The following is a 25,643-nucleotide window of genomic DNA, read 5'->3' on the forward strand; positions in this document are numbered from 1 at the left end:
CACTAAGTAATGTAATATATACAAAATTAGTTAAGTGGGTATGGGGGCTTGCACCTGTGATCCTAGCCCTTTGGAGATGAAGGCAGGAGGATCAGGAGTTCAAGATCAGCATGGGTAATATGAGACCATGTCTCAAATAAGCACAAAAAGTAGTCAAAGCATTAAAATGCACATTAAATAAATCTCTTCAGATTTATTTAATTTATTCAGAGCTAATTTGAATATAGTTCTGACACTATTCAAACAAAAAGGCTTGAAGATGGAGATGTGAAAAGGAGATTTAGGGGTGTGTCCTGTAGAATTAAAACGTAGCACATTTTATTCAGACCTCCATGGAGAGAATGAAAGGGAAACCATTATTCTTTTTAAAGATTTATCTTATTTTTCACTATATGTATGTGCGTGTATGTGCGGGTACCCTTGCAGGCCAGAGGCATTACAATTGTCACTTCCCTAGGAGCTGCCTGACAAGAGTCTGGGAACCTAGCCTAGGTACTCTAATGTAGTAGCATGCACTCTTAACTGCTGAGCCATCTCACCAGCCCCAGGAAGCTTTTTTGTTTTTTTAGTTTTTCGAGACAGGGTTTCTCTGTATAGCCCTGGCTGTCCTGGTACTCAACTCTATAGACCAGGCTGGCTTCAGAAATCTGCCTGCCTCTGCTTCCCAAGTGCTGGGATTAAAGGCATGCGTACCACCACCCGGACCCAGGAAGCTTTTTATGTGTGTATCTTTTCAGAGACTTGGTCTCAGTATGCTGCCCTGGTTGACTTGGAACATTCTGTGTAGACTATTAGGCTGGTTTCAAACTCAAAGAGACCTGCTTGCTTCTGCCTCCTGAGTGCTAAGATTAAACGCTTGGCTTAACACATCCAGCCTGGAAAGCTATTATTTTAAAAGATAATAGATAATTTTTTCCTTTTTAAAATTTTTTTCTTTATTTTTATTTTATGTGTATGGATGTGTTGCCTGCATGTATATCTGTACATTCATGCATCTAGTGTCTTTAGAGGCCAGAAGAAGACATGGGATACCCTGAATTGAAGCTACAGATGTAAATTACCATATGCATGCTAGAAATCAAACTCAGGTCCTCTGGAAGAACAGCCAGTTATCTTAAACACTGAACCAACTCTCTAACCCTAGATGTTTTCTAAAACTTGTAAATACATGAAATAATTAACAAGCAATAAATATGCATAAATGGTAGTAAAAATCCAATAGGCCAAAGACAAAGTGAAAAATCTTAAAAGCAGAGAGAGAGAAATAAACCTTCTACTTTTAGAAGACAGTAATAGTGAACATCATCTGGAAGTAGAGCAATTTCTTTCAAGAGAGCAACAAAAGTGACTGCAAACTAAAAATATATTGCTTAGTAAAAACATACTTTCCTACATGAGAATAAAATAAATATATCATCAAATAAAACAAAACCTGGGGTTTCCCATGAACATCAAAGGAACTTTTTCACAGAAATACATGACAGAAAATTATTCCAAAGTAAAGGCTCGAGAAACAAGGACACGCAAATAAATAATAAGTAGATCTGAATAATGCTTTATAAAGTGATAGTGTCTAGCTGGGCAGTGGTGGTGCATGCCTTTAATCCCAGCCCTTGGGAGGCAGAGACAGGCATATTTCTGAGTTCAAGGCCAGCCTGGTCTATGGAGTGAGTTCCAGGACAGCCAAGGCTATTCAGAGAAACTCTGTCTAGAAAAACCAAAATAATAATAATAATAATAATAATAATAATAATAATAATAATAGTGTCTAATATGCAGTCCTCAAAGCCTGAGAAACAAAATACAGGCAAATAATAAGGCCTATGTTGGGAGAATTTATCAGAATTAAACTATTTCAATATATCTGAATTCTTTGGGAAAGAGAAAGTGATTAAGGTAATAACTTCAGGCTTTAATAAATATTCATGGAGAAGATACGAATAACAACTAAAGATCAGAAGTCCAAGGTCAAAATTGGCTCTATAAGGAATTTCAAGCCAGCTTGAACTGCATGACATATATCAGTTTATACTTTTATATATCAGCTTATACTTTTAGACATATATCCACATAGTATACCTACTATGATTATAATATGATCCCTGTTATGTACTATATTTTTATATATTTTATATATACATATCTAATTCACCAATAGAGAAGCAAGCATATTAAGGATACAGATATAAATCTAATCCATTCTTCAACTTCCAAGAAAAAAGAAAAAGAAGGTAAAAAGAAAATGTAGACAATACAAAGCAAAAAATTTAAAGAACAGGAAAAAAGCTAATTTATAAATGATCTAAATTATCCAGTGAAAATACAGAGATATGTCAGGTTGCATTTTTAAAAATACTTATGGAATTGAAATATATTGAAAACAATGGTTTGGAAAAGTTGAAAGTAAAGTTACTGGAAAAGATATACCAAGCAAATGCAATGGAAGCTATGTTACTATTTATATAAAACAAATGGACTATAGGCTGGGTGTGGTGATGGCACACACCCATAATTCAAGCTACTCATATGTTAAGGAGAGTCAAGGTTTGTCTGGACATTGTGAATTCAAAGCCAGTCTGGGCAATTGAGCAACACCTTGTCTGAAAATAAATTACAAAGGGTGAGAAAAGAAACTAAGGTAATTCAGTGACAGCACCTGTCTAGTAATGCAAGGCCCTAGGTACAATATCCCATACTGCAAATAAGAGTACTATAAAAATAAAAAGAATGTCTGGAAGGGCCCAAAAATCACTGAAGAAAGACCCCAGACTCAGATAGTATGCAAAGACAAAGAGAGTTATTCTGCAGAAACATCTAGCGTGCAAGAGTTACCATTGTTTCCAAATGGCAACACCCACAGAGACATGAGTTCCTTTTATACCAATGCTTCTGAGATAACAGTAGACTTCTAAAACTTAGGGCACATTCCAAGAAGCTACAGAAACCATTAACTGAAGGTCATAAAGAAGGTATACACTACAGGACCCCAGGTGCAAAAACAGGAGAGAAGATATTGACTGAGTTTGTCAAAACTTTAATGACAGCTTAGTTACAATCTTAAACTTTCCATGGCCCTGTAAGCTAGTAACAAATGGTGAAAGTTAAACCAGATAATTGCTCCTAGTACATTTGCATGTAGGCATTCTGTTATAATCTCCTATTCAATTTATGACTGAATTTATGCGCAGACCTGCACTAAGTTTTTTTCACCATGTGAACACAGGCTCTGAGAATCTTACAAGTACAGAGACTGAAGGGCAGAGGTAAGTCCCCTTCCCCTTTTCTCCCTTCAACTTAGAGAAGCCTAATTCCCTGCCTTTGCCTAGCCTCCTGCTGTGTCAGTATTGAGGCCAGCCTTAAAGGACTCAGTGAGAGATCAGTGGCAAGAGCAGATACCTTACTCAGGATAGATAGCAAAGGCTCCCTTGTCTAGTTTCTGAGTGGAAACAAAATAAAGAATGTACTCCTCATGTCTACAAAGAGAAACCCTGTCTCGAAAAACCAAAATTCAGTTAATTAACTAATTAATTAATTAAAAGACAACCAGAAAGATACGCAAGTCAGCTACTCCTGTCTACTAAGATGCCTTTCTAACTGATCCATTACTCTTATTACTGAAACAGAGCACCTGAAGCAGGTAAGCCTTAAAAAGAAACGAGACTTACTTGATGCTCAGCTCTGGAGGTTCAAAGATATGGCACTGACATCCACTCAACACTGGTTTCAATAACAAAACCATGTGTGGGTGTGAGAGATTATCCCTAACAGGAAGCCTAAGAGTAATTCAGCGGCCAGGCGCAGGCTTTTACGAGAAGTTGCTCTTAGGAAAACTCCAGGAGACCAGCTTTCCCCATCACCTTTCATAAATATCATTGACCACATTATAACGTTTATTCTTGACTAAAAGTTTTTAGTAGGGCTAGAGAGATGGCTTGGTGGTTAAGGGTGGTTAAGTCCCAAAGGACTAGGATTCAATTCCCAGCACATACATGGCAGCTCATAATTGCCTATAACTCCAGTTCCCAGGGATCTGACACCCTCACATCAATGCACATAAAATAAGATTTAAAAAGTTATTTTTTAAAAGTTTTTAGGAAAGTAGAAAAGAAAGGAAACTTTTAAGTTCTGATAACATCTACAAAACCCACAGTGCATATTACTAAGTTATACATCAGAAATAACCCTTTTAAAAATAAAGAAGTAAATAGTGATGCTTACAACCATGACCATATTTAATATTGTTCTGATAAAACAAGAAAGTAATAAAGGTAGGAAACAAAGACAAAGTTGTCACTTTATTCAAATGAGACAATTTTTCTATGCAGCAAACATTACTATCTGCCCTGCAACTAAGTGACTTAAAACAATAACAATTTTATTTGCTTGCAGTTACTCATATTAACAATTTGTGCTGGGCTCAAAGAGGCAATTCATTTGCTGGGGCTTCCTGGGGTCATTTATATGATTGTGTCATCCAACAGCTTGAATTGGAGCTGGATGACTGAATTCTTCACATGTCTGGTGACAAATGCCCAAGAAGGTTTAGAACTTCCAGGCTATAATAGTTGATCTGTGTTCTTTGTGTCTAAACCAAGCTAGTGACTACAAGAGGTGAATGCAACCTTTGCAAGGCTTCTAAGGCTTGGTCCTGGAAGTTCTCACCAGTGCTTCTGCTGCATTTTGCTGATCATGAAGCAAATCATGAAGCCAGTCCAATGAGTTTAAGAAATGGTTTCTTTTTCTTTGAAAAAATTGTTATCTATTGTTATTGAGGGTTGGTGTATATATGTACATGTATGGTGTGTGTATGTGTGTGTGTGTGTGTGTGTGTGTGTGTAAGAGCAAGTGCACACATGTTATATGTAGAGGTCAGAGGAAAATTTGGGGGAGGTAGTTCTTGCCTCTTCCCATGGGCTCACTCTGGTTTGTGGGACAAGTGTTTTGACCTGTCTCCATTTTGCTGGTTGCAGCTCTCTTCTTGATGAGAGGAAGTAAGCATTGCAAAGGAGCAAGCATACGGTCTAGTGGGGAGCACTGCAGCTACTTTTGCAAATAATCTGCACTACAATCTAATGTTAGCTAAAATGCAACTAATGGGTAAGATTATACAAATTATAAAAATTTACTGAAAGATGTTCTAAATAATGAAATAACCCTATTTGTGAACAAGGAGGCTATGTTGTAGGATATCAGTCCTTTCTATATGTTCAATCTATTTGAATAAAAACTTCACAAAATTTTCAAGGAACTTGACAAACAAAAATAGCAGAGACTTCTGAGAAAGGAGGGAAGTAGGTTGAAGCCTCAAAGTTCACCTCCAATAACACATCCCCTCCAAAAAAGGTCACACCTCAGAATCTTACCCAAACAGTTCAACCAACTGAGAAGCGAGAATTCAAACATAGGATCCTATGAAGACCATTCTCATTCAAACCCCCACACTGGTGATGGGTGTGCTCATAATCCCAGCACATGGAAGGCTGAGACTGGAGGATAGTGAGTTCAACTCCAGCCTGGGACACATAAGAAGACTCTAGATAGATAGATAGATAGATAGATAGATAGATAGATAGATAGATAGATAGATAGATAGATTAAATAAATAAATAAATAAATAAATAAATAAATAAATAAATAAATGTAAAGCTGATCATTTCTGGGGATTCAGTGTTTCAAGGACATCAGAAAAAAAAAAAACCTGATTTTAAGGGGGAAAAATGTTGAATATCCTCTAAGATTGAATATGTAGATACCCCAAGACCCAAACATTTTTGTCCTGGGCACAAGCCCTAGAAAAGTTATTTTACTATTTCATTGTGGAGTTTTTGTTGTTTTATTTTATGATAATCTCAGGCTATTCTTAAGTTTGTTACGTAGCCGAGGATGACACTGAACTCCTGAACCTCCCACCTCTGCTATCAAGTTCTGGGATTCTAGAACCTAGAACCAACTCTATTCAGCTTGCTCTAGAGAAACCATTAAACCCTTAAGATTAGACTGGGAGTCTATCCTAGTTCATTTTGTGTTGCTGTAACAGAATAGCTAAGACTGAGTAATAGATAAAGAACACTGACTTATTTCTTACAGTTTTAGAAACTAGAAAAGCCCTACAACTGGTAAAGTCCTTCTTGCTGCATGGTTCTAGGCTTTGGGAAGGATTTATTCAAATGAAGTTTTGAGGTAGTTGTGTTGGCTAATTTTTACGTAAATCTGACACAGGCTAGAGTCATCTGGAGTAGGGTGACTTAATTAAGAACACACCTCCTTAAGATCTTCTGTAGGTAAGCCTGTGAGGCATTTTCTTAATTAGGAATTAATAAAGGAAGGCCAAGTCCTTTATTGGTGGTGTCACCCCAGGGTTAGGAACCCTGGGATCTACAAGGAAGTAAGCTGAACAAGCCACAGGGAAGAAGCCAGTAAGCAGCACTCCAGCATGAACTCTGCATCAGCTCCTGCTCCAAGGCTTCTTTGCCTATTTGAATTTCTGTCCTGACTTCCTTAAATTATGAACAACAGTGCTATGGAAGTATAAGACAAACTCTTTTCTCCCCATGGTGCTGATGGCCATCGTGTTTTATCCCAGCAATAGAAACCCTGACTAAGGCAGCCGTGCTGTTCATAAGAGAAGATGAAAGGAAACTATTTGACTAGGCACTACATTGTCAAGAAAGATCCTGGTACTATTCTGGAAAGAAAGCACTATAAAATGCCCTATCTTCTGGATTGCACCTAATTCAGGGTTCTTGTTTCCTTGGGCCCTCTTCATAAATGTTCCTGATATGACCCAATTCTATAGTAGTGGGTCCTTCCTAATATCCTCTTATTGAGACACCACATATTACCCCAAGGCACTAATGTTTCCCAGCTGGGAGCAGTAATAAATACAACTTGTTTTTGTTTTGTTTTGTTTTGTTTTGTTTGTTTTTGTTTTTGGTTTGGTTTGGTTTTGGTTTTGGTTTTTCGAGACAGGGTTTCTCTGTATAGTCCTGGCTGTCCTGGAACTCACTCTGTAGACAAGGCTGGCCTTGAACTCAGAAATCCACCTGCCTCTGCCTCCCAAGTGCTGGGATTAAAGGCGTGCACCACCACTGTCCAGCTTAAATACAACTTGTTTACACACAGGTATGTCTGGTGGTCTTTGGAGGCATAACAGAATGAAACATAAAGTGTATATCTATAGATGACATCAGCCTTTGAACCCTCCAGTCAGACAATGTTCACTGTAGATGTGATCCATAATTACTTGAAAAAAAATGGAGGTGATGTAGAGTTGAGAGAAAAGATATGTTGTAGGTGGTAAGATGACTTAGAGAGTGGGTAAAGGCACTTGCACCAAGACTGACAATCTAGAGCTTTGTAGAAAAAGAGAACCAACTCCTACAAGGTGCCTTCTCCTCTCTACCTGCCTTCACATTGTTTCTCTCTCTCTCTCTCTCTCTCTCTCTCTCTCTCTCTCTTTCTCTCTCTCTCTCTCATATATATACACACACACACAAACAAATACACACACTAAAGTAAAAGAAAATTTAAGAGAGTGTTTGTGTGCACACAGATGTGATTTCAGGCTTTAGGATCAGGAGAAAGCACTAAGAGATAAGTTGAGCCAGGAAAATGACATCAAGACACTATTCTAGCCCACAAAGGGGAGTCATCATTGTGCCCTGGCTTGACTCAGTTTTCCTCTAGCCTTTGGCAGCTTGGGACAAAGATTAAAAACTTACAGATATTGACACCAACCCTAACTTGAGCAAGGACTACAGTGATGGCTCAGTACTTAAAAGCACTGGCAGAGGACCAGGGCTCACTTCCCAACATTCCCAAGTTGGCTCACAACTGTCTGTAACTCCAGTCCCAGGGTATCCAATATGTTCCTGGGGCACTGCAGGCAGGTGGAACCCAGACACACAAGCAGGGGAAATACCCATAAACATAAAACAGAAGTAAATAATTTTTAAAAAGAAGAGGAAGAGAAAAGAGAAGACACAAAACAGATGAGGCTTTTAGGCCCCAGGGGATCGAGGGTTGACTGTGGTTTACTATAGTCAAGCTGGTCAGGAAGAGGGCTGTTCTGTATTGTAATGCCCCACATTAACCTGTAAGCCCCACCAGCCCAGGGACCAGGTAACTTCTTAGAATTCTGGGAATTGTAGTTCTTAACAGAACCTCATGGGAAAGTACCTATAGGTTTGTCTGTATAAACCCCTGTAGCACATGACTCAAGGCCATTCTCAGCTGAGCAGTTTCAGAGAATGGTCCTGACTATAGTCCATCTCTTGGTCAATTAATACATATGGGTTTAAAAAAAAAAAAACTTAAATGTCCATGACTCATGCAGTAAGCTCTTCCTTAGCCTGTGGAAATGAGACAGAGTGCTGGGAATGAATGTGTATTCCTGAGTTTGCCTGGATGCATTTGGAGTTTTCATGTCCTGCAAGAATGGTTCAGAGTCAATGTTCCCTCTGATCTACTTCCTATCCCTCAGGATGTTTCATAGATTATACAACTTATTTCAGGTCACTTGTTCAGAAGAATAGACACTTATCTGCATCTGGCTTCAAATAGCACCTAAGTTTGCCCCTTGACCCTGATAGCTTGGAGAGGAGTCTCCAGCTGCATGCACATAAAACATACTACAGGAATCCAGAGAAGCAAGGAACTAGACATAAAGAGAAATTTTCTCTGAAGGACCACTCAGAAGGGTACCTGGTCCTTTCCCTCTCTTCTCTCTCTTACAAACAGCCAAAAATAAACTACTCACAAAATTCTAGAAGTAGGGGTGACAATTTAAAGGGTCACTAGGCTTGCATGTCACCAGACCCCTAAAGTAGCAAACTTCCCCAAAACAGAAACAGACAGAAGGTGGCTCCTGTGCACCCACATCATCCCCATGACTCATGTGGTAGGCTCTTCCTTAGCCTGTGGGAATGAGACAATCAGAGTGCTAATGGACCAGGTTGCTGGGAATGAATGTGCATCCCTGAGTTACCCTGGATGCATTTGGAGTCTTCATGTCCTACAGGAATGGTTTACAGTCAGTGTTCCCTCTGATCGGCTTCAGTTCTCAACAGGTGACTCTTCAGAATATTGAACGTTAAGTATGGCACAGAACATGTGACTATAGGTAGAGGCTACTCTCCCACTGCCATAGACTCTGGGTGCCAGTCCTATGTTACAGCACCCCTACTCTCTACTCAGCTGAGCATAGAGCTGGGGATGAATCTGAGCTCCTTTGAGACTAAGCAGTTTTTTCTTTTTCTTTCTTTCTCTCTCTCTCTCTCTCTCTCTCTCTCTCTCTCTCTCTCTCTCTCTCTCTCTCTTTTTTGATTTTTGGAGACAGGGTTTTTCTGTATAGTCCTGGCTGTCCTGGAACTCACTCTGTAGACCAGGCTAGCCTCGAACTCAGAAATCCACCTGCCTCTGCCTCCCAAGTGCTGGGATTAAAGGCATGTGCCACCACTGCCCGGCCTAACATTTTTTTCCTTTGAGGAAAATATATACCATCTTTCTGGATCATAGAGACTGAATAAAATCAAGTTGGCATTGGAACATTAGCTGAGAACTTGCTAAGTTCTCATAAGTAGAGGCAAAAGACATTGAACAAGGACTATTGCCAGTAGCATTCTTGTGGAATTCAGACACTCTTGGGCCCTGTGTACCTGGGAAATCCCAGGTTCATTGAATCTGCCCGCCACACCCTTTCCTGTCTCATCTGTGGCTGACTTCAGCCACATAAATGTCCCTTTCATTAATCTGACCTCACACATCCTCAACACAGAAGGCACAGACATGGCCAACAACACCCTTAATGCTTCCGGTTTTGCTTTGCTTTATTTTTTGTTTTTGTTTTTGTTCTGTTTTGAGACAGGGTCCAGCTTGGACTAGACCCAAATTCATGATCCTCTGTACCACCAAGTGCTTCCATTCCTGAAATCTCAAAGTCTAGTCTGACCCCCAATTCCGACTCTTCTTTTTATATTCACTCTATTCACATCTATTCTGTAGTCCATGGATTCACTCAGTTTGTAGAGACTATAGTGTTCGTTTGTTTGTTTTTTCCTCATTAATTCTGTCTTAATCAGTATTAGTTTATCTCAGGAGAGAGAGAGATGAAGCGCAGAAGTCCAGTGATTAGGGCTGAGGCTGTTTGTGAAACCCAACAGGGCAGGGGAGGAAGGGAGAAGGGTCAGCTATGTTAGGGGCCTCCAGAGAAGCTGGCTCGAACAATTAAGAACAAAGCCTGCACGCTCTTCCGCTGAAGCCCAGAGCCTGGCCTTGGCCTTCTGTGAGCAGCTCTAGGAAATGGCTGAGATTCCAGATTTGGAAGGAAGAGACTGGTAAACAGGAGCTGGGCTCAGACAAGAGAGCAGCCTCTCTGGGTGTTAGGGAGGAGTCAGCTTAGTTTCTATGTGGGTTGCTTACTACATATAGCCACAGAAGACAGGTGTCAGGCCAGGCAAGCCTCTGAGAAGGCTTCATTCCAACCATCTTCCCCAGGCCTAGAACTCATCCCACTGATGACACTTCAGAGAGTTTCAGTGGTGGGATGCGCATAAAAGCACAGATGATATTTGTGTGTCAAGCACTGTCGGTATGGAGTCTATCTCATATCTAATCTCATTACAGTTTTACTCTGGATCTCAAGGTGGCATCTACTATTAAATCCCCATTTTACAGATATGAAAACTGGCTTTGAGGATAAAGGAATCTGCCCAAGAGCCCACAGACATCATTTCCAAGTCTTTTGAAGCAAATATGGACACAGTCCGTGGGTTTTCAAAGCTTAAGGTTCTGAGTCATTCCTACTTTCTAGCCTCCCAAGACCCAGTCTATCTGTTCCTTGGGAATGGACCAGAGATGCATACTTGCTACCTCCCAACCCCCATGCGTCCCTTGATTTCTTGGCTTGAACCCCTTTGGGTTTCAGCTCCTTACTCCTGTGTCTGGGGCTCAACTTCTGGTCTTCATCCTCCTCTATTAGGTGACTGGCTAATGGAAAAAACAATAGAGACCAAGATTTAAACATAAGCTTTGAATAGAGCTGTGGAGTCGGCAGTTTAAGGGTATGGGTAAAACTGGGATCCATGTGGTGAGGATTTTATTTCAGAAACCCTAACTCAGGCATGAAGTAGACTCTTAGCCTGCAGTTAGTGTCCCAGGGATTACATCTGAAGTGTAGAGTGAGAGAGTTTCTCACCTCTGGTCTCCTCCCAGTTCTCTAAGGCACCGAGGGCCAGGCAGGAAGCATCCATTTCCTCAAAGCTGCTTCCCTACTGGGACAGAGTCTCAGTCACAAACAACTACCACCACCCCACCCCTCCCCTTCTTCCCTTACTGCCGTGAGCTCAGAACAACAGGACAAAAGTGTATGGGACGAGGAGAGGAGCTGAGAGCAGCCATGGGCTCTGGAGGAACGGGCCTCCTGGGGACTAAGTGGCCTCTGCCTCTGCTGCTTCTTTTCATCATGGGTAAGTGGGGCCCTCCCTCTCTTAACCCACACTCCTGGGTTCCTGACGGGATCCACAGTCTGGATCCGGGGTCGGATCCAAGGCCAGCAGGACAAAGTAGGATCTCTTTTGTCTGGTGTCTTTCTTCTAATTAGCAGTGAAGTTCCAGAGACAAAGATGAGGGTTAAGGGTATAGGTATGGGTGTCTGTGTGTATGTGTGTGTGTGTGTGTGTGTGTGTGTGTGTGTGTCTGTGTGTGTGTGTCTGTGTATGTGTGTGTCTGTGTGTATGTGTGAGACACACACAGAGAGCACACAGAGAGAAAGAGCTATGCAGATCTTGACTAATGGACTCAGACCCTCTCCCCTCCTAGTTAGCTTCTTATTTGGAAATAAATGGTCAGTAGTATAAGCCTACACAAAACTGCAGATTCCTACACAAGACACAGAAGTGGTGCAGTACAGAAGTTTCTCTTTCCCTCTTAGGAGGCGAGGCTCTGGATTCTCCACCCCAGATCCTAGTTCACCCCCAGGACCAGCTACTTCAAGGCTCTGGCCCAGCCAAGATGAGCTGCAGAGCATCGGGCCAACCACCACCCACTATCCGCTGGCTGCTGAATGGGCAGCCCCTCAGCATGGCGACCCCAGACCTACATTACCTCTTGCCTGATGGGACCCTCCTGCTACATCGGCCCCCTGTTCAGGGACGGCCACAAGATGACCAGAACATCCTCTCAGCAATCCTGGGTGTCTACACGTGTGAGGCCAGCAACCGGCTGGGCACAGCAGTGAGCCGGGGTGCTAGGCTGTCTGTGGCTGGTGAGGCTTGGGAGGGTAGGCCCAGGGTGAAGCAGAGCAAGGCTGAGATGCTTGTGTCCAGGGGAATACTAGGGTCTATCTATGAAGGGAGGCCAGGGTTGAGGGGCTTGGGATGGAGAAGTAGGTTAAACTAGACATAGAGGGGCAAGGATATAGTACAGAAGAATTGGGTAAGCATGTTAAGATAAGCCAAAGAAGAACTCAGGGTGGGTAGACATGCTTCCTGCCAATTTGCTGACCTCCCAATAGTCCTCCAGAAGGACTTCCAGATCCAACCTCAAGACACAGTGGCTGTGGTAGGCGAGAGCTTGGTTCTTGAGTGTGGTCCTCCCTGGGGCTACCCAAAGCCCTCAGTCTCGTGGTGGAAAGATGGGAAACCTCTGGTCCTCCAGCCAGGGAGGCACACAGTAAGTGAAGCCCCCTTTCTGGGAACTCCTTTACCCATACATCATCCTGTCCTGGGCAAATCAAGCAGTTGACCCCCACTCTCCAGTGCCATGCCCCTTGGTAGATCTGAGGATGGGAGGGCAAGGAGACCTCAAATTGCCCTCCGACCTCTAAGCTTCTCACATTGAAGACTTCAAGGAGTATCTGACTCCGATAGGTGTCTGGGGATTCCCTGATGGTGGCAAGAGCAGAGAAGAATGACACGGGAACCTATATGTGTATGGCCACCAACAATGCTGGGCAACGGGAGAGCCGAGCAGCCAGGGTGTCTATCCAGGGTAAGGACAGAAGTGTCTAAATCCAATAAGGGCCTGGAGATAACACTGTGGGTAAGGTGCTTGCTTCTCATACGTAGGAAGACCCAACTTCTCTGGCATCCATATAAAAGCAGAGTATGACAGTGTATGTTGATAATCCCTGGAGTGATGTGGAGTACAGACAGGTGAATCCTAGAAGCCAGCCAGCCAGTCTAGTCTACACAGTGAGTTCCAGGTTCAGTGAGAGACCTTGTCTCAAAAAATAAGGTGGAGAGCAATAATAAGGGAAGACTCTGCTGTCAACTTTCGGCTTCCATATGCATGCTCATTTGCATGCACCCATGTGAACATGTACTTAAACCCACACTCAAAGTTCAAGGTAAGATAGGAGACTGCAGTTAGTGTGGTCACCAGGTATGGGGTTCAGGGTTCAAGTGGTAAGGCTAGACTAGGCATATGAATATTCTGGACCTCAAAACTCTGGGATCTAAGTTTGTCCACGATGAAGGTGTTCTCGACTCCTCCATCCCAGCCCTGTGTTCCCCCACAGCATCACGGGACCACAAGGAACATCTAGAGCTTCTGGCTGTTCGCATTCAACTGGAAAATGTGACCCTGCTGAATCCAGAACCTGTAAAAGACCCCAAGCCTGAGGCAGCTGTGTGGCTCAGCTGGAAGGTGAGACACAGGACCCAGAAAACACCCAAAGTTCAGATTAGGACTTCCATGAGCTCCTTAGTCCCTTATCCTTGCTGTGACTTCTTCTCAGGTGAGTGGCCCTGCTGCACCTGCTGAGTCATACACAGCCCTGTTCAGGGCCCAGAGAGTTCCCATGGACCAGGGATCTCCATGGACAGAGGTACTGCTTCATGGATTGCAGAATGCAAAGCTTGGGGGTCTCCACTGGGGCCACGACTATGAATTCAAAGTGAGACCATCATCCGGCCGGGCTCGAGGCCCTGACAGCAATGTGTTGCTCCTGAGGCTGCCTGAACAGGGTCAGTCAAGGATCCTGCTTGGCTTGGGAGAGGGGGTTCCTTATCTATTCCAATCCAGTCTGGAAGTGCTGGAAGGGGGGCTAGGGGAACTCCTATTTGTGGATTCTCCTGTACATGGTGAAGCAAACAGCTGTAAGAAGTGGCTTCCCCTATGGAACTCTGGCTCTCCATATACCAGTCTCTCTCTTCACCCTCGCACAGAGTCCCCTCCTTTAGCACTTCTAACAATCTCTTCCTTTTCTCCAGTGCCCAGTGCCCCACCTCAAGAAGTGACCTTAAGACCTGGCAATGGTAGCATCTTTGTGAGTTGGGCTCCACCACCCGCTGAAAGCCATAATGGTATCATCCGTGGCTATCAGGTAATCCTACAAAGTGACACTGACCAGCATTCCTGTCCCCTGGAGTTCCACATAACCTTTCCCTGACGACCTACAAACCAGCCTCTAAGTCAAAACCAAACAAAAACAAAAAACAAAACAAAAAAAAACCGATGGGATTTGCTTTTTTTGAGCAGTGAGCAAGGGCCTGCTTAGTCTGTCAGATTCTGCCAAACTTCTTTTTTTAAAAGTTATTTATTTATTTATTTATTTATTTATTTATTTATTTATTTGTTATATGTAAGTACACTGTAGCTGTCTTCAGACACTCCAGAAGAGGGCATCAGATCTCATTATGAATGGTTGTGAACCACCATGTGGTTGCTGGGATTTGAACTCAGAACTTGGAAGAGCAGTCAGTGCTCTTAACTCCTGAGCCATCTCTCCAGCCCCCCTGCCAAACTTCTTATAAGCTACTGTCTCATATCATCTCACAAGCAGCCTTAGGCTAGTATCTCTAATTTACACAGGGAAAGCCAGATTATGGTCGTAGATGGAAGAGAAAGAAGAGAAATCAAACCAGACTGGGTTAGACGTAAGTCTGTAAGACAGGAGTGCTCTGAATGTGGGCTGGGCTGGCAAGTGGCAAATCACCTGGAAACTGCTGACTCTCAGACTCTCAGGTCCTTTCCTAGGCCCCCAAAATTGGAAACTGAAGATGAAGCTTGATACCTGTATTTTAGCAAGCCTCTTGGTGACTCGAAAGCATATTGAACCACTCATCCTGGTTATATTGTAACAGATTACTTTGCCTTTCTGTCTATCTAAAGAGAAATCTCTCTTGGTAAAGGAGGGGCCATAGGGACTGAGGTGTGTCTCATGGGACAGCCCCCAGGACGATATCACCCTTAGGAAGATCACATGCCCATTTGCACATGAAGTGTTCTGCTGCTAGGATGGCAGGCACTACAGGCAACTGCTCACCTTTGCTCATGCCCTAGGTCTGGAGCCTGGGCAATGCCTCACTGCCTGCTGCCAATTGGACCGTAGTGGGTGAACAGACACAGCTGGAGATCACCACACAAATGCCAGGTTCCTATTGTGTGCAAGTGGCTGCAGTCACTGGTGCCGGAGCTGGAGAGCTCAGTACCCCTGTCTGCCTCCTTTTAGGTAAGGGAAAGGCTCTATCCGTATCCTCCACCCCACCATCTGTCTCCCGGTCCTTGTCTTATATTTCCAGCTCCTCTCTCTTGTCTGTCTCTCTTGTCATTGTCCTATTTGCCCTTCCACTGAGCTCCACATATCCCAAACAGAGCAGGCCATGGAGCAATCAGCACGAGACCCCAGTAAACATGTTCCCTGGGCCCTGGAACAGCTGAGAGCCACCTTGAAACGACCAGAAGTCATTGCCAGTGCTGCTGTCCTGCTCTCCTTGCTGCTACTAGGCATGGCTGTGTGTATCTACAGACGACGCAACGCTGGGGTGCACCTGGGCCCAGGTGAGAGAAGAGAGCCTGTATGTATAGGTCTTCCTGGGCCCAGCCAGAATGCCACAGAGGCTTAGATCTCTGAGAAGATGGAAGATGCTGGGTTCTTCATGTAGCTGTTCCCTCATTTTCTTCTAGGTCTGTACAGATACACCAGTGAGGATGCCATTTTAAAGCACAGGTAAGAGGCCAAAAAGGAGCCCTCAAAGAGTTCAGAGTGAGTAGAATTTCAGCAGAAAATCAGGTGGAATTTTACTCTACACTTCTGTCAGGCAGCATAGGGTCCTAATACCTGAAGCTCTTTTGGACTCCTTGTGACAATGAATTTGTAGTCCTCTTGTCAGCTGAGTGACATACATCGGCCTCCTGACCACCTATCTGTTGTCCTTGTCGCCTACCCTCAATACTCTTGCTGTTAAGTGAGTAGTAGCTGGCAGAAGATGAGCAGCCCTGGTGTCTAGTTTCCTCTGTGTTCCCACTGTGTACCTGATAGCACCTTTCCATTCTATACACTGCTTGCCTTTTGAGCCATCCACCTATCTTGCACATGCTGCATTCTTCCAGTAGGGGTCGTCCAGCCCCTAGGTAATAGATTGTTATTCATTGTTCCAAACCAGGGCCAAACAATAGATACCTCTGCTCCAACTGCTTATTACCAGAGTTAGTCTGTAGTGTGATACACAATTCTAAGAAAAAATACATTCTACCTCAAACCTTCAACCCCCCCCACACACACACACATACACCATTAGCTGAGTTTTACACTAGAAAAACATTTCCTCTCTTTGTCAACTTCTTTAGTCTTTTTGCTCTGGGTTTGAATTGTTTGAGGAGAGTTTATTGAGCACCTACTGTGTACTGGATGTGTCAGTGAGTCCCTACTGTGTACTGGGTATGTCAGGCTTGCAATTTGCTCTCATATTTTCAGCCCAGAACAAGGTTCCAGGTTGCCTGGCACTGTTTTCCTGAGTTTTATTTTGCTCTCTGGCTTCTTTCTCACAGCTACATCCTGCTTCTTTGTCTGTTCTGCTCCTCTGAAACCTCTTCCCTTGTCCTCGAGGGGAATTCTTTTCAGATCAGTTCATCCATTCCTTTGGAATAGTCTCCATTCACCAGGAAATTGCAGACTAGGCAGAGACAGGCAGGAGAGCAACTTGGAGTTGGACATGCAGTGTGTACCCAATACATGGAAGGGGACAGAGAAACAAAAGAAAAAGGAGCCCACACTTCCCCTATGAAAGAGTGAGGAGAGGGAGAGATAGCTTGCTATATTCATGGGAAACACGAATCCTTGTTCTGGATGGGATATATGGTATATAAGTCAGAAGAAAGGACAATGCTAAAAGCTGGAAGTCCAACCAAAGAAGCTTGGCCGTGCTAGGCATCTGAACTCTGTCTTGGTAAATAGGGAGCAATTGAAAGTTCTAGGCAGAGAAATTTTAGCAAATCACTGATCTTGAAGGATTGCTCAGGCAGTGGGAAGTCATTTGCCATCATAGCAAGCTTCTATTCTGCCAGCAGAATGATTTCAAATGTCCTCAACTCAAATTTCACAGCATCAGTCTTGTATGGAGGATCTCTGTTGGCTTTCAACAGTTGAGGCTCTCTCTTTATCTCCTGGGTTGTGCAGCTAAACTGTGGCAGGTAGGGATTTTCAATTTGTGTTTCCCTGGCTCCATACTTGTTCTTTTCATCTCAGTATCTATAACTGTCGCTTCTAAACCTCCCAGGTCTCGATAAACTAGCCTTCTCCTGATCCCAGGATAGAAAGATATGCTGAGTTCAGGGACACCAAGTCAGGGGACTGCAAAATCTGAAGGAAAAAAAAAATCTGAAAAACAGCTATAAAGTTAAAGCAAACACTACCATTTCTGGTCCTCTGAACCGGACGTCTTGACTAATTTGGTTTCTATTCCTCCCTGCCTTACTTTGTCACCCCATCACCCCACCACTGTCCCAGGATGGACCACAGTGACTCCCCATGGCTGGCAGACACCTGGCGTTCCACCTCTGGCTCGCGAGACCTGAGCAGCAGCAGCAGCCTCAGTAGTCGGCTGGGATTGGACCCTCGCGACCCACTAGAGGGCAGGCGCTCCTGTAACTATACCTCCTGCACAGGGACTTCGGGGTTGCAAAGGGGCTTGGGGGAGAAGCATAGTGTGCTCACTATAACTCCTTTTGTCGTTTTTTGTTTTTGTTTTAATGTCAGTGATCTCCTGGGACCCCCGGAGCCCCGGTGTACCCCTGCTTCCAGACACTAGCACGTTTTATGGCTCCCTTATTGCAGAGCAGCCTTCCAGCCCTCCAGTCCGGCCAAGCCCCCAGACACCAGCTGCTAGGCGCTTTCCACCCAAGTTGGCCGGAACCTCCAGCCCCTGGGCTAGCTCGGATAGTCTCTGCAGCCGAAGGGGACTCTGTTCCCCACGCATGTCTCTGGCCCCTGCAGAGGCCTGGAAGGCCAAAAAGAAGCAGGGTAAGTATGGGAGAAAAGCCACACTCCGGGACAGGTGGGGTGGGACTAGTAGTGGTAATCTGGTCCGCTGGCCTTAATCAGGCCCAATTTGCCTTTGTCTCCCAGTGAACATAGACTTTATCTCCACTGACAGCCAATGTTTGCTCAGCTCTTCTTTACAGTAGCGGACCTTGGCTCTGCACTCAGTTTGACATAGAGAACATTTAACAAGCACCACTGCATGCCCAGCATGGTGGATACAAGAGACTTAGGGCACATCTTTTTCTCTATTCTGAACATCATCTGTGACAACCGACGAACAGTATAGTTGTATAATATAGTTGTTTTTGTTGTATAGTTGTAGCCTGGCCAAAGGGGATCAGCACTAAAAAAACAAACAAAACAAAACAAAACAAAACAAACAAATTTCCCCAGGTTTTTCAGAACTCGTGTCCCACACATTATATACTGGTCTGCTTGGACACTGACTCCCAAATTTGCTTCTTGGAGAGAAATATATATAATCAGCTCTCCATATACACAGAGTCTGTAGTTGCAGACTCAACCATCCAGGGATGAAGACTGTTCTTCCATAAGATGCTGGATCAAGTCCCCTATAATATGAAGAGATACCTGTAGTACTTAAAGGACAGATTTATCTCTTTATTTCCAGCTGCCTGTTTTGATTTTCTAGAAGAAAACAATTATAATCTCCATTTCTCAGGCAACTACTTGTGTTGCTTGAGAAATGTGCTAGCTGCTTTACTTATATTTTTTATTATGTTTAATTCTTGAGGCCGATTAGATAGATGGACATTGTTTCTCTAATTTTACAGGGAGGAAAATATTGACGCAATGATTGGCTAACTTGTTCAAAATTCCAAAATGAGATGCAGAGCTCAACTTTGAAGCCTGGATGATTTGTCTCCAAAGGCTACAGAATTTCCAGGGAATTACTTAGGAAGGTCCCCGCTTGGAGGGCTGTTTTCCCAGCTGCTGCCCTACAAGGCAAGGCGTTGCACTTCGGCTGCCATCTGTATGGACTCTCTGATCTGCTTAAAGAGACTTAGCAGATGTTTTTATAGTCAGTTGCTTTTAAGTAGACAAAATCCAACTTCAGTAAAAAAGACAAGGGTGGATTAAGAGTAATTAAGAGCTTGTTAAATATAGACAATTTTATGTGATTGTAAATATTAATAAGCTGGCACTCTTTTTCACTTTGCCTCAGGGCAATTGCATGATCGATCTTGAGTGATAATGAAATGCCAGCTAAAATAATTGGAATAAGTCTCATTGAGGGGTCATAAACTCAGTGGTAAGGCCTGCAGTTGGCACAGATCTGGCCCTGGAATTCAATCCTCAAAAATAACCAACCAACCAACCAAGCAAACAAACACTATTATTTTCTGTGAAAAGCCACTGTGACTTTAATGGAATATATGGTCCCTCTTGGAACATTAACTGTTCTAGGAAAAGGGGAGTTATTTTCTCCAGCCACTTATTCCATTTCTCCCTCCCTCTCTTCCTCCCTCTCTTCTTTCTTCCTTTTTTCCCCTTGCTACTAGAGCTTGAATCAGGAGCTTCGCAAGCTAAGCATGTACCCTACAACTGAGCCACATCCTCATCTCTATAGCCATTTCCTAGGAAGCTTCTAATTCTGTCCCAGGACTTCCTAGCATGCCTCTTAGCATTTCACTTAGGTGGTTTGCCTCACCCTAACCCTGTCTTCCCACCTCCCCAGTCAAGAAAACAGTCGAGTATCTCAGGGCAAGGGTAACTACTTGGCAAGGTGAGAAATGGAAATCATTACCAGATTCTCTCTGAGAAGAGGAATACTTGTCTTCATGGAGCAGAAATCGATGGGAGAGCAGTAGGAGAGGCTAGAGATCAGGAACACTGGAATGCACACATGGAAGAGAAGAACGTTCGTTTTGGAAAAATCTGTCTGGAGCCAGAAGCTTTACAATCTGTTTTTATTGAATCCTCAACATCACCCTTTGAAGTGGTTGTTCACAAATGAACTTGATGTTCATAAAGCTTGTCACACTTCTCTGAGGTCATAGGGCTAAACCGGCCAGCGTGCTTTCCATTTTATCAGGGCTGGAGAAAGATGGGGGCAGAGAGGAGGAGCTGAACCTCTCTTTCTCCGTCTGGATTCAAGGTCCCAGGACTGAGTGCGTGAAAAACAAGGCTGAAGATGGGGCCTACGATTAGGGTCCAAAAAGCCTACTCTTGCTGTCCCTAACAGCTGTCTTTCCTTTCTAGAACTGCACCAAGCTAACAGCTCCCCACTGCTCCGGGGCAGCCACCCCATGGAAATCTGGGCCTGGGACTTGGGAAGCAGAGCCTCCAAGAACCTTTCTCAAAGCCCAGGTGAGAGAGTATCTCTTAGGGGGAAGTGAGGGATAAGGCAGGTTTTCAGGCCCACCAGTCCAGGCCCTTCTTGGTTCTGCTGTGGTGTAAATGTGTGTGTGGGTGTGAATGTGTAGGTGTTGGTAGAGGAGGGGGTTAAGTGGGCTGGGCAGTACACTGTGATCTTAGCAGTTTGGGATCTGGACTGCGTGGGATTTTTAGGGTATCTGTTGCTCTCAGGCCCTAACTCTTGTTCCCCAGGAGAAGCGCCCCGAGCCGTGGTAGCCTGGCGTGCCCTGGGACCACAACTTCACCGCAACTCCAGTGAGCTAGCAACTCGTCCACTCCCTCCAACGTCCCTTTCTCTTCGTGGAGCCCCCAGTCATGATCCACAGAGCCAGTAAGAGGGCATGGGTCAGGAAACAGAGTTGGGACACTGAGGGTTTGGGGGGTGTTGATGAGACAAGACCAAGGCTGAGTGATGTGGACCTGCAGAATGATCTTAGATCTTAGAGTAACTAACCTAACCGTCTCTCCCATCCCCCACCCAGGTGTGTGGAGAAGCTCCAAGCTCCCTCCTCTGACCCACTGCCAGCAGCCCCTCTCTCCGTCCTCAGCTCTTCCAGGCCTTCCAGCCCCCAGGCCTCTTTCCTCTCTGTTCCTAGCCCTTCTTCCAGCAACCTGTCCAGCTCCTCACTGTCATCCTTAGAGGAGGAGGATCAGGACAGTGTACTCACCCCTGAGGAGGTAGCCCTGTGCCTGGAGCTCAGTGATGGGGAGGAGACGCCCACGTGAGTATCCTAAGAGCGCTGAAACACTACAGCTAAGCATGCTAGGGAGCATATATGCCTGCCTCAATTGCCATGTTCCTGCTACTGTGCCCTAATCAGTGTCCTGTCTCCCTTTTTTGCCTTTTAGGAACAGTGTATCTCCTATGCCAAGAGCTCCTTCACCCCCAACAACCTACGGCTATATCAGCATACCAGCCTCCTCAGGACTGGCAGACATGGGCAGAGCTGGTGGGGTTGTGGGGTCTGAGGTTGGGAACTTACTGTGCCCACCTCGGCCCTGCCCTACCCCTACCCCCAGCGAGGGCTCCCTGGCCAATGGTTGGGGCTCAGCTTCTGAAGACAATGTCCCCAGCGCCAGGGCCAGCCTGGTTAGCTCTTCTGACGGCTCCTTTCTCGCTGATGCTCACTTTGCTCGTGCCCTGGCAGTAGCCGTGGATAGCTTCGGTTTCAGTCTGGAGCCCAGGGAAACTGACTGTGTCTTCACTGGTATGTGGGCCCAGCCACTTTCCTCAGAATGGACACAGCTCCCTTTTTCCCTAAACAAAGAGTCAAGGCTTCCTAGTCACCATTAACTCTCACAATCATTTAAACAATTAATTAGTTTTATTGAGGTATGGGAGCCACATACCTGAAATCTCAGCATTTGGGAAGAAGAAACAGAAAAATGATGAATTCCAGGCCAGCCTGAGCTATAAAGCAGAATTTTGTCTCAAAAAGGAAGAGAGGTATTTTTTTGTTTTTTAGGTTTTTTGCTTGTTTTTTGTTTTTTGTTTTGTTTTGTTTTGGTTTGGTTTGGTCTTGGTTTTTTGAGACAGGGTTTCTCAGTGTAGCCCTGGCTGTCCTGGAACTCAGTCTGTAGACCAGGCTGACCTTGAATTTAGAAATCCACTTGCCTCTGCCTCCCAAGTGCTGGGATTAAAGGCGTGTACCACCACCGCCCAGTGAGGAATATTCTTTACCTCTCTTTTTCAACACAGAAAACACTAGGTCAGACAGGTGCATTAACATCTTCAGGTTCCGCCATAGATCACAGACAAATGGTCCAATTATGAAGCCTAGAGGAATCCAACTGGTGGCCCAAAGCCCCACCTCCAGGACTGTGCTTGTCACCAGATGTGGGTCCCAGAAAGAGCTGCTCCACAGCTGGTCTTCTTTCATGTCATAGGCCTCCTAGTTCCTGCTGAGCTTCCAGGCCTCATGATTGCCTGTCCTTGACTGAGAGTGAGGAACACCTGAGTTCAGTCTCTCTGCCTGTCTGCAGGAGGTGATTTAGTAATCACTGGTCCCTTGGAAGCTCACCCTACACACACACACACACACACACACACACACACACACACACACACACACACACACGAGATCCCACATGCATACCATCTTATTTACCCTTTCTCTACCTTTTGTCCTCAAGAAAACCAACAAGGTCTATGGCAAAGGACAGGACAAAAATTACCCAGGTCAGGGATGGAGAGATGGCTAAGTGGTTAAGGGCCTTTTAGTGTTCTTGAAGAGGACTCGTGTTCAGGTCTGGTCTCACCTGTAATGTTAGCTCCAGGGGATCTGATGCTCTCTTCTGGCCTCCATGGACATTGCACTCACAAGAACTTTAACTTACAGAGATGCATACATGTATACTTAAAAACAAAATAAATCTGTATAAAAAATATTTATATCCAGGTCAAAAGTGATCATCACAAAAAGGAGAGGGTACCTAATGGTAGGAAAGGAAGAATGCGGAGAGCCAGAGCTGGTCTGGAAGAAAAGCCAAACACATCTGTCAGGTCCCAGGGGCTGCAGCCACTGGAACTGATGGACTGAGCTAGTTAGGTTATATTTAGGGGTAGAGATATATGTAGACCCTAAACCAGTCCTAAGCTTCCTGCCATAAATTGGTCCCTAGGAGGTAAATATTGAACTTTCTGCTGACTGATCCACCTTCCTTGTCAGATGCCTCCTCACCCCCGTCCCCTCGAGATGATCTCTCCCTGACCAGAAGCTTCTCTCTGCCTCTGTGGGAGTGGAGGCCAGACTGGTTGGAAGATGCTGAAATCAACCACACCCAGAGGCTGGGGAGGGGGCTGCCTCCCTGGCCTCCTGATTCTAGGGTCTCTTCCCAGCGAAGTTGGCTCACCGGTGCTGTGCCCAAGGCTGGTGGTAAGTATCTGGCTGACTGGCTAGCATGGTGACCTTAATTGAGAAGTCTTGGAGAACAGTCAAAAGGGAGCCTGGGGTCTTAGTAACTCTATTCTCCTTTAACTTCTAGATTCCTCCTGAATTGTCCCTGAGATAGCTAGAAGAGCACCCAGGCCACTCTCCTGTCTATCCCCAGGCCTTCTCCCAGGTGGAGGTCTTGGCCTATGCTTCTCTGTAATAGAGGTCCATCATCATTGGCCTTCTGGAGAGCTGTCACTGGGGCTGCTAAAACAAACGAAAGCAAATCAGAATATGATCGAGGGAGTCTTGGATTCCCACTAAGAACAAGATAGCATCTTCAGGACACCAGACTCTCTCTTCACAACCAGAACCTTTGGCCTAAGTAAGTCTGGCTGCTGATCTCCCACCCATGCGGATCATGAAAAGAAGGGAAGCCAACCGTATCTTCAGAAAGGACAAAACTGTTTGTTTGGGAGGGCTATGATGGAGGACCTGTGGAAGAGCCTTCTTGTATCTACTTGGACTCCTCCCTTAGAGGCCAGCTCAGCCCTTTCCCCAGCCACACCATGCAAGGAAACTAAAGGAAGAAGGTCATGGATGCAGTGGGCCCTATCCAGCGTCACAGTCGATGCTTGAAAGTGGGACCAACGAAGGAGGCTGAAGGAAAGGACGCGGGAGAACGTGGAACCAAAGCACTATTCTCATGCCACTCCCACTGTGAGCTTATGGAACTTGATTCTATAAAACTGTAAAGACTTGAGTTCTGTGACATCATTCCTTGGGCTCTATTTTGGGAAGGGCACCTGCAGAGATGTAAGAGTTACCTGGCTAGCAAGGGAATCAAGTATTCATTGTTATTCAGAGAGTGGCCTCATTTCTTTCTGGTGTGTAATCGAAGGGAAGGAGATATACCTAGCAAGTTTAAATGGAATGTAAAGAAGAGGAGCGGGTGGGTCTAAGGGTCTGTAGATCTTAGGGAGCCAACTCCTGTCTCCTGAAGCCCCAGCTTTGCTCCTTAGAGTCCAATTCCAGATGATGTTTTAAAAATAGACAGGCAGCTAAATTCCACGGAAGGTAAAATCATCTGGGATACTTGGCTAGTGAACAACTACCAAGTTTTTAGACACAACTACAGGACAGTCTGGTGGAGGAGATGGGTCCTGAGTCACTAAAGGAAGAGCTACCTGCATCTCTCACACATGCTGGGTAAGGCCATGGGCAGAATTGTGCTATAGAGCACCATCATGGCCAAAGAAGATACCTCTGGTGTGTGTGGAAGGAAGGTGTGTCAGCAACAGGGCCTAGTGGGGCTACTTCCTAAACCCTGCTGCTCTTCCTGAAGACCATTGAGTTAGGAAGCCAAGTGGTTTGATCAGGGTGGCTCATTTCTGAGCTATGCTCAGTGAACCAACCTGACTGGTTTGCAGGATCTTGAAAAAAAAAAAAAAAGCGATGAGTGTTGTACATCCATTCAATTCTTTCCCTGTTTTAGACTTTTTTTTCTTTCTTTAGCTTTCTGGCAAAATTCCTCTTGAAACTATTCCAACTCTGTTTACCAGACTGAAAGGGGAAAGGGTATCTGCATACAACGATATTCAGGTCAAAGTGGAGGGGAACATCATGGCTCTGAAGATACAAGCTATTTAGAGCAGTGAGGAGGACGCAAGCAGCCAACATGTGGGTCAACTATGGGGTGAGAGTGATAGCGACTATGACGTAAGTCTATGACAGACAAACTCTAGATAGAATGTTGCTAAGAAGTACCCTTTGCAGACACCCTCTGTGAAGGAGCCCAGGCTATGAAACACATACTTTCTTCTTGGCTGGGATGTCAATCATATACTCCTAGTTTTGTTTTGCTTTGCTTTGTTGGAGACAAGGTTTCATGTAGCCCAGGCCAACCTCAGACTTGCTATGTAGCTGAGACTGGCCTTGAACACCTAATTTTCCTGCCTCTCAAGTTAGAAATTTACTGGCAAACATCACCACATTGTCTCTCTTTGTTTTTTGTCTGTTTGTTTGTTTTGTTCTGTTTTTGTTTTTTTAACCTTGTATTTGTTGTGAAGTGAGTGAGCACATAGACCCTGGAGAAGGGCACCAAAGAAGAGGTTGGTTCAGTTCTCTGA

At 44.6% G+C, this 25,643-nt stretch overlaps 1 protein-coding gene across 2 annotated transcripts; it reads left to right on the top strand.

The window, feature by feature from the left end:
- Positions 1-11,284: 11,284 nt before the first annotated feature.
- Positions 11,285-24,375, top strand: Robo4 (roundabout guidance receptor 4). Of its 2 annotated transcripts, XM_031344850.1 has the most exons (18): positions 11,285-11,465; positions 11,930-12,262; positions 12,512-12,669; positions 12,867-12,987; positions 13,517-13,644; positions 13,736-13,964; positions 14,211-14,323; positions 15,283-15,451; positions 15,595-15,780; positions 15,907-15,949; positions 17,729-17,865; positions 17,978-18,241; positions 20,486-20,593; positions 20,834-20,972; positions 21,124-21,363; positions 21,491-21,849; positions 23,311-23,517; positions 23,627-24,375. In XM_031344850.1, the coding sequence occupies exons 1-18, from the start codon at positions 11,366-11,368 to the stop codon at positions 23,635-23,637; spliced, it is 3,045 nt and encodes a 1,014-aa protein (XP_031200710.1). In that variant the 5' UTR covers positions 11,285-11,365; the 3' UTR covers positions 23,638-24,375. The 2 variants fall into 2 exon arrangements, with proteins under 2 accessions (XP_031200710.1, XP_031200711.1); XM_031344851.1 differs by lacking the exon at positions 11,285-11,465 and having other exon boundaries at positions 12,115-12,231.
- The last annotated feature ends 1,268 nt before the right edge of the window (positions 24,376-25,643 follow it).

This window comes from Mastomys coucha, unplaced genomic scaffold (assembly GCF_008632895.1).
Source record: "Mastomys coucha isolate ucsf_1 unplaced genomic scaffold, UCSF_Mcou_1 pScaffold23, whole genome shotgun sequence".
NCBI classification, from domain to species: domain Eukaryota; kingdom Metazoa; phylum Chordata; class Mammalia; order Rodentia; family Muridae; genus Mastomys; species Mastomys coucha.

Coding starts and splice junctions, on each gene's coding strand:
- Robo4 (XM_031344850.1), top strand. CDS start 11,366: ATGGGACGAGGAGAGGAGCTGAGAGCAGCCATGGGCTCTGGAGGAACG. Junction 18,242..20,485: donor GAAGGCCAAAAAGAAGCAGG/GTAAGTATGGGA, acceptor TTTCCTTTCTAG/AACTGCACCAAGCTAACAGC. Junction 20,973..21,123: donor AGTCATGATCCACAGAGCCA/GTAAGAGGGCAT, acceptor TCCCCCACCCAG/GTGTGTGGAGAAGCTCCAAG.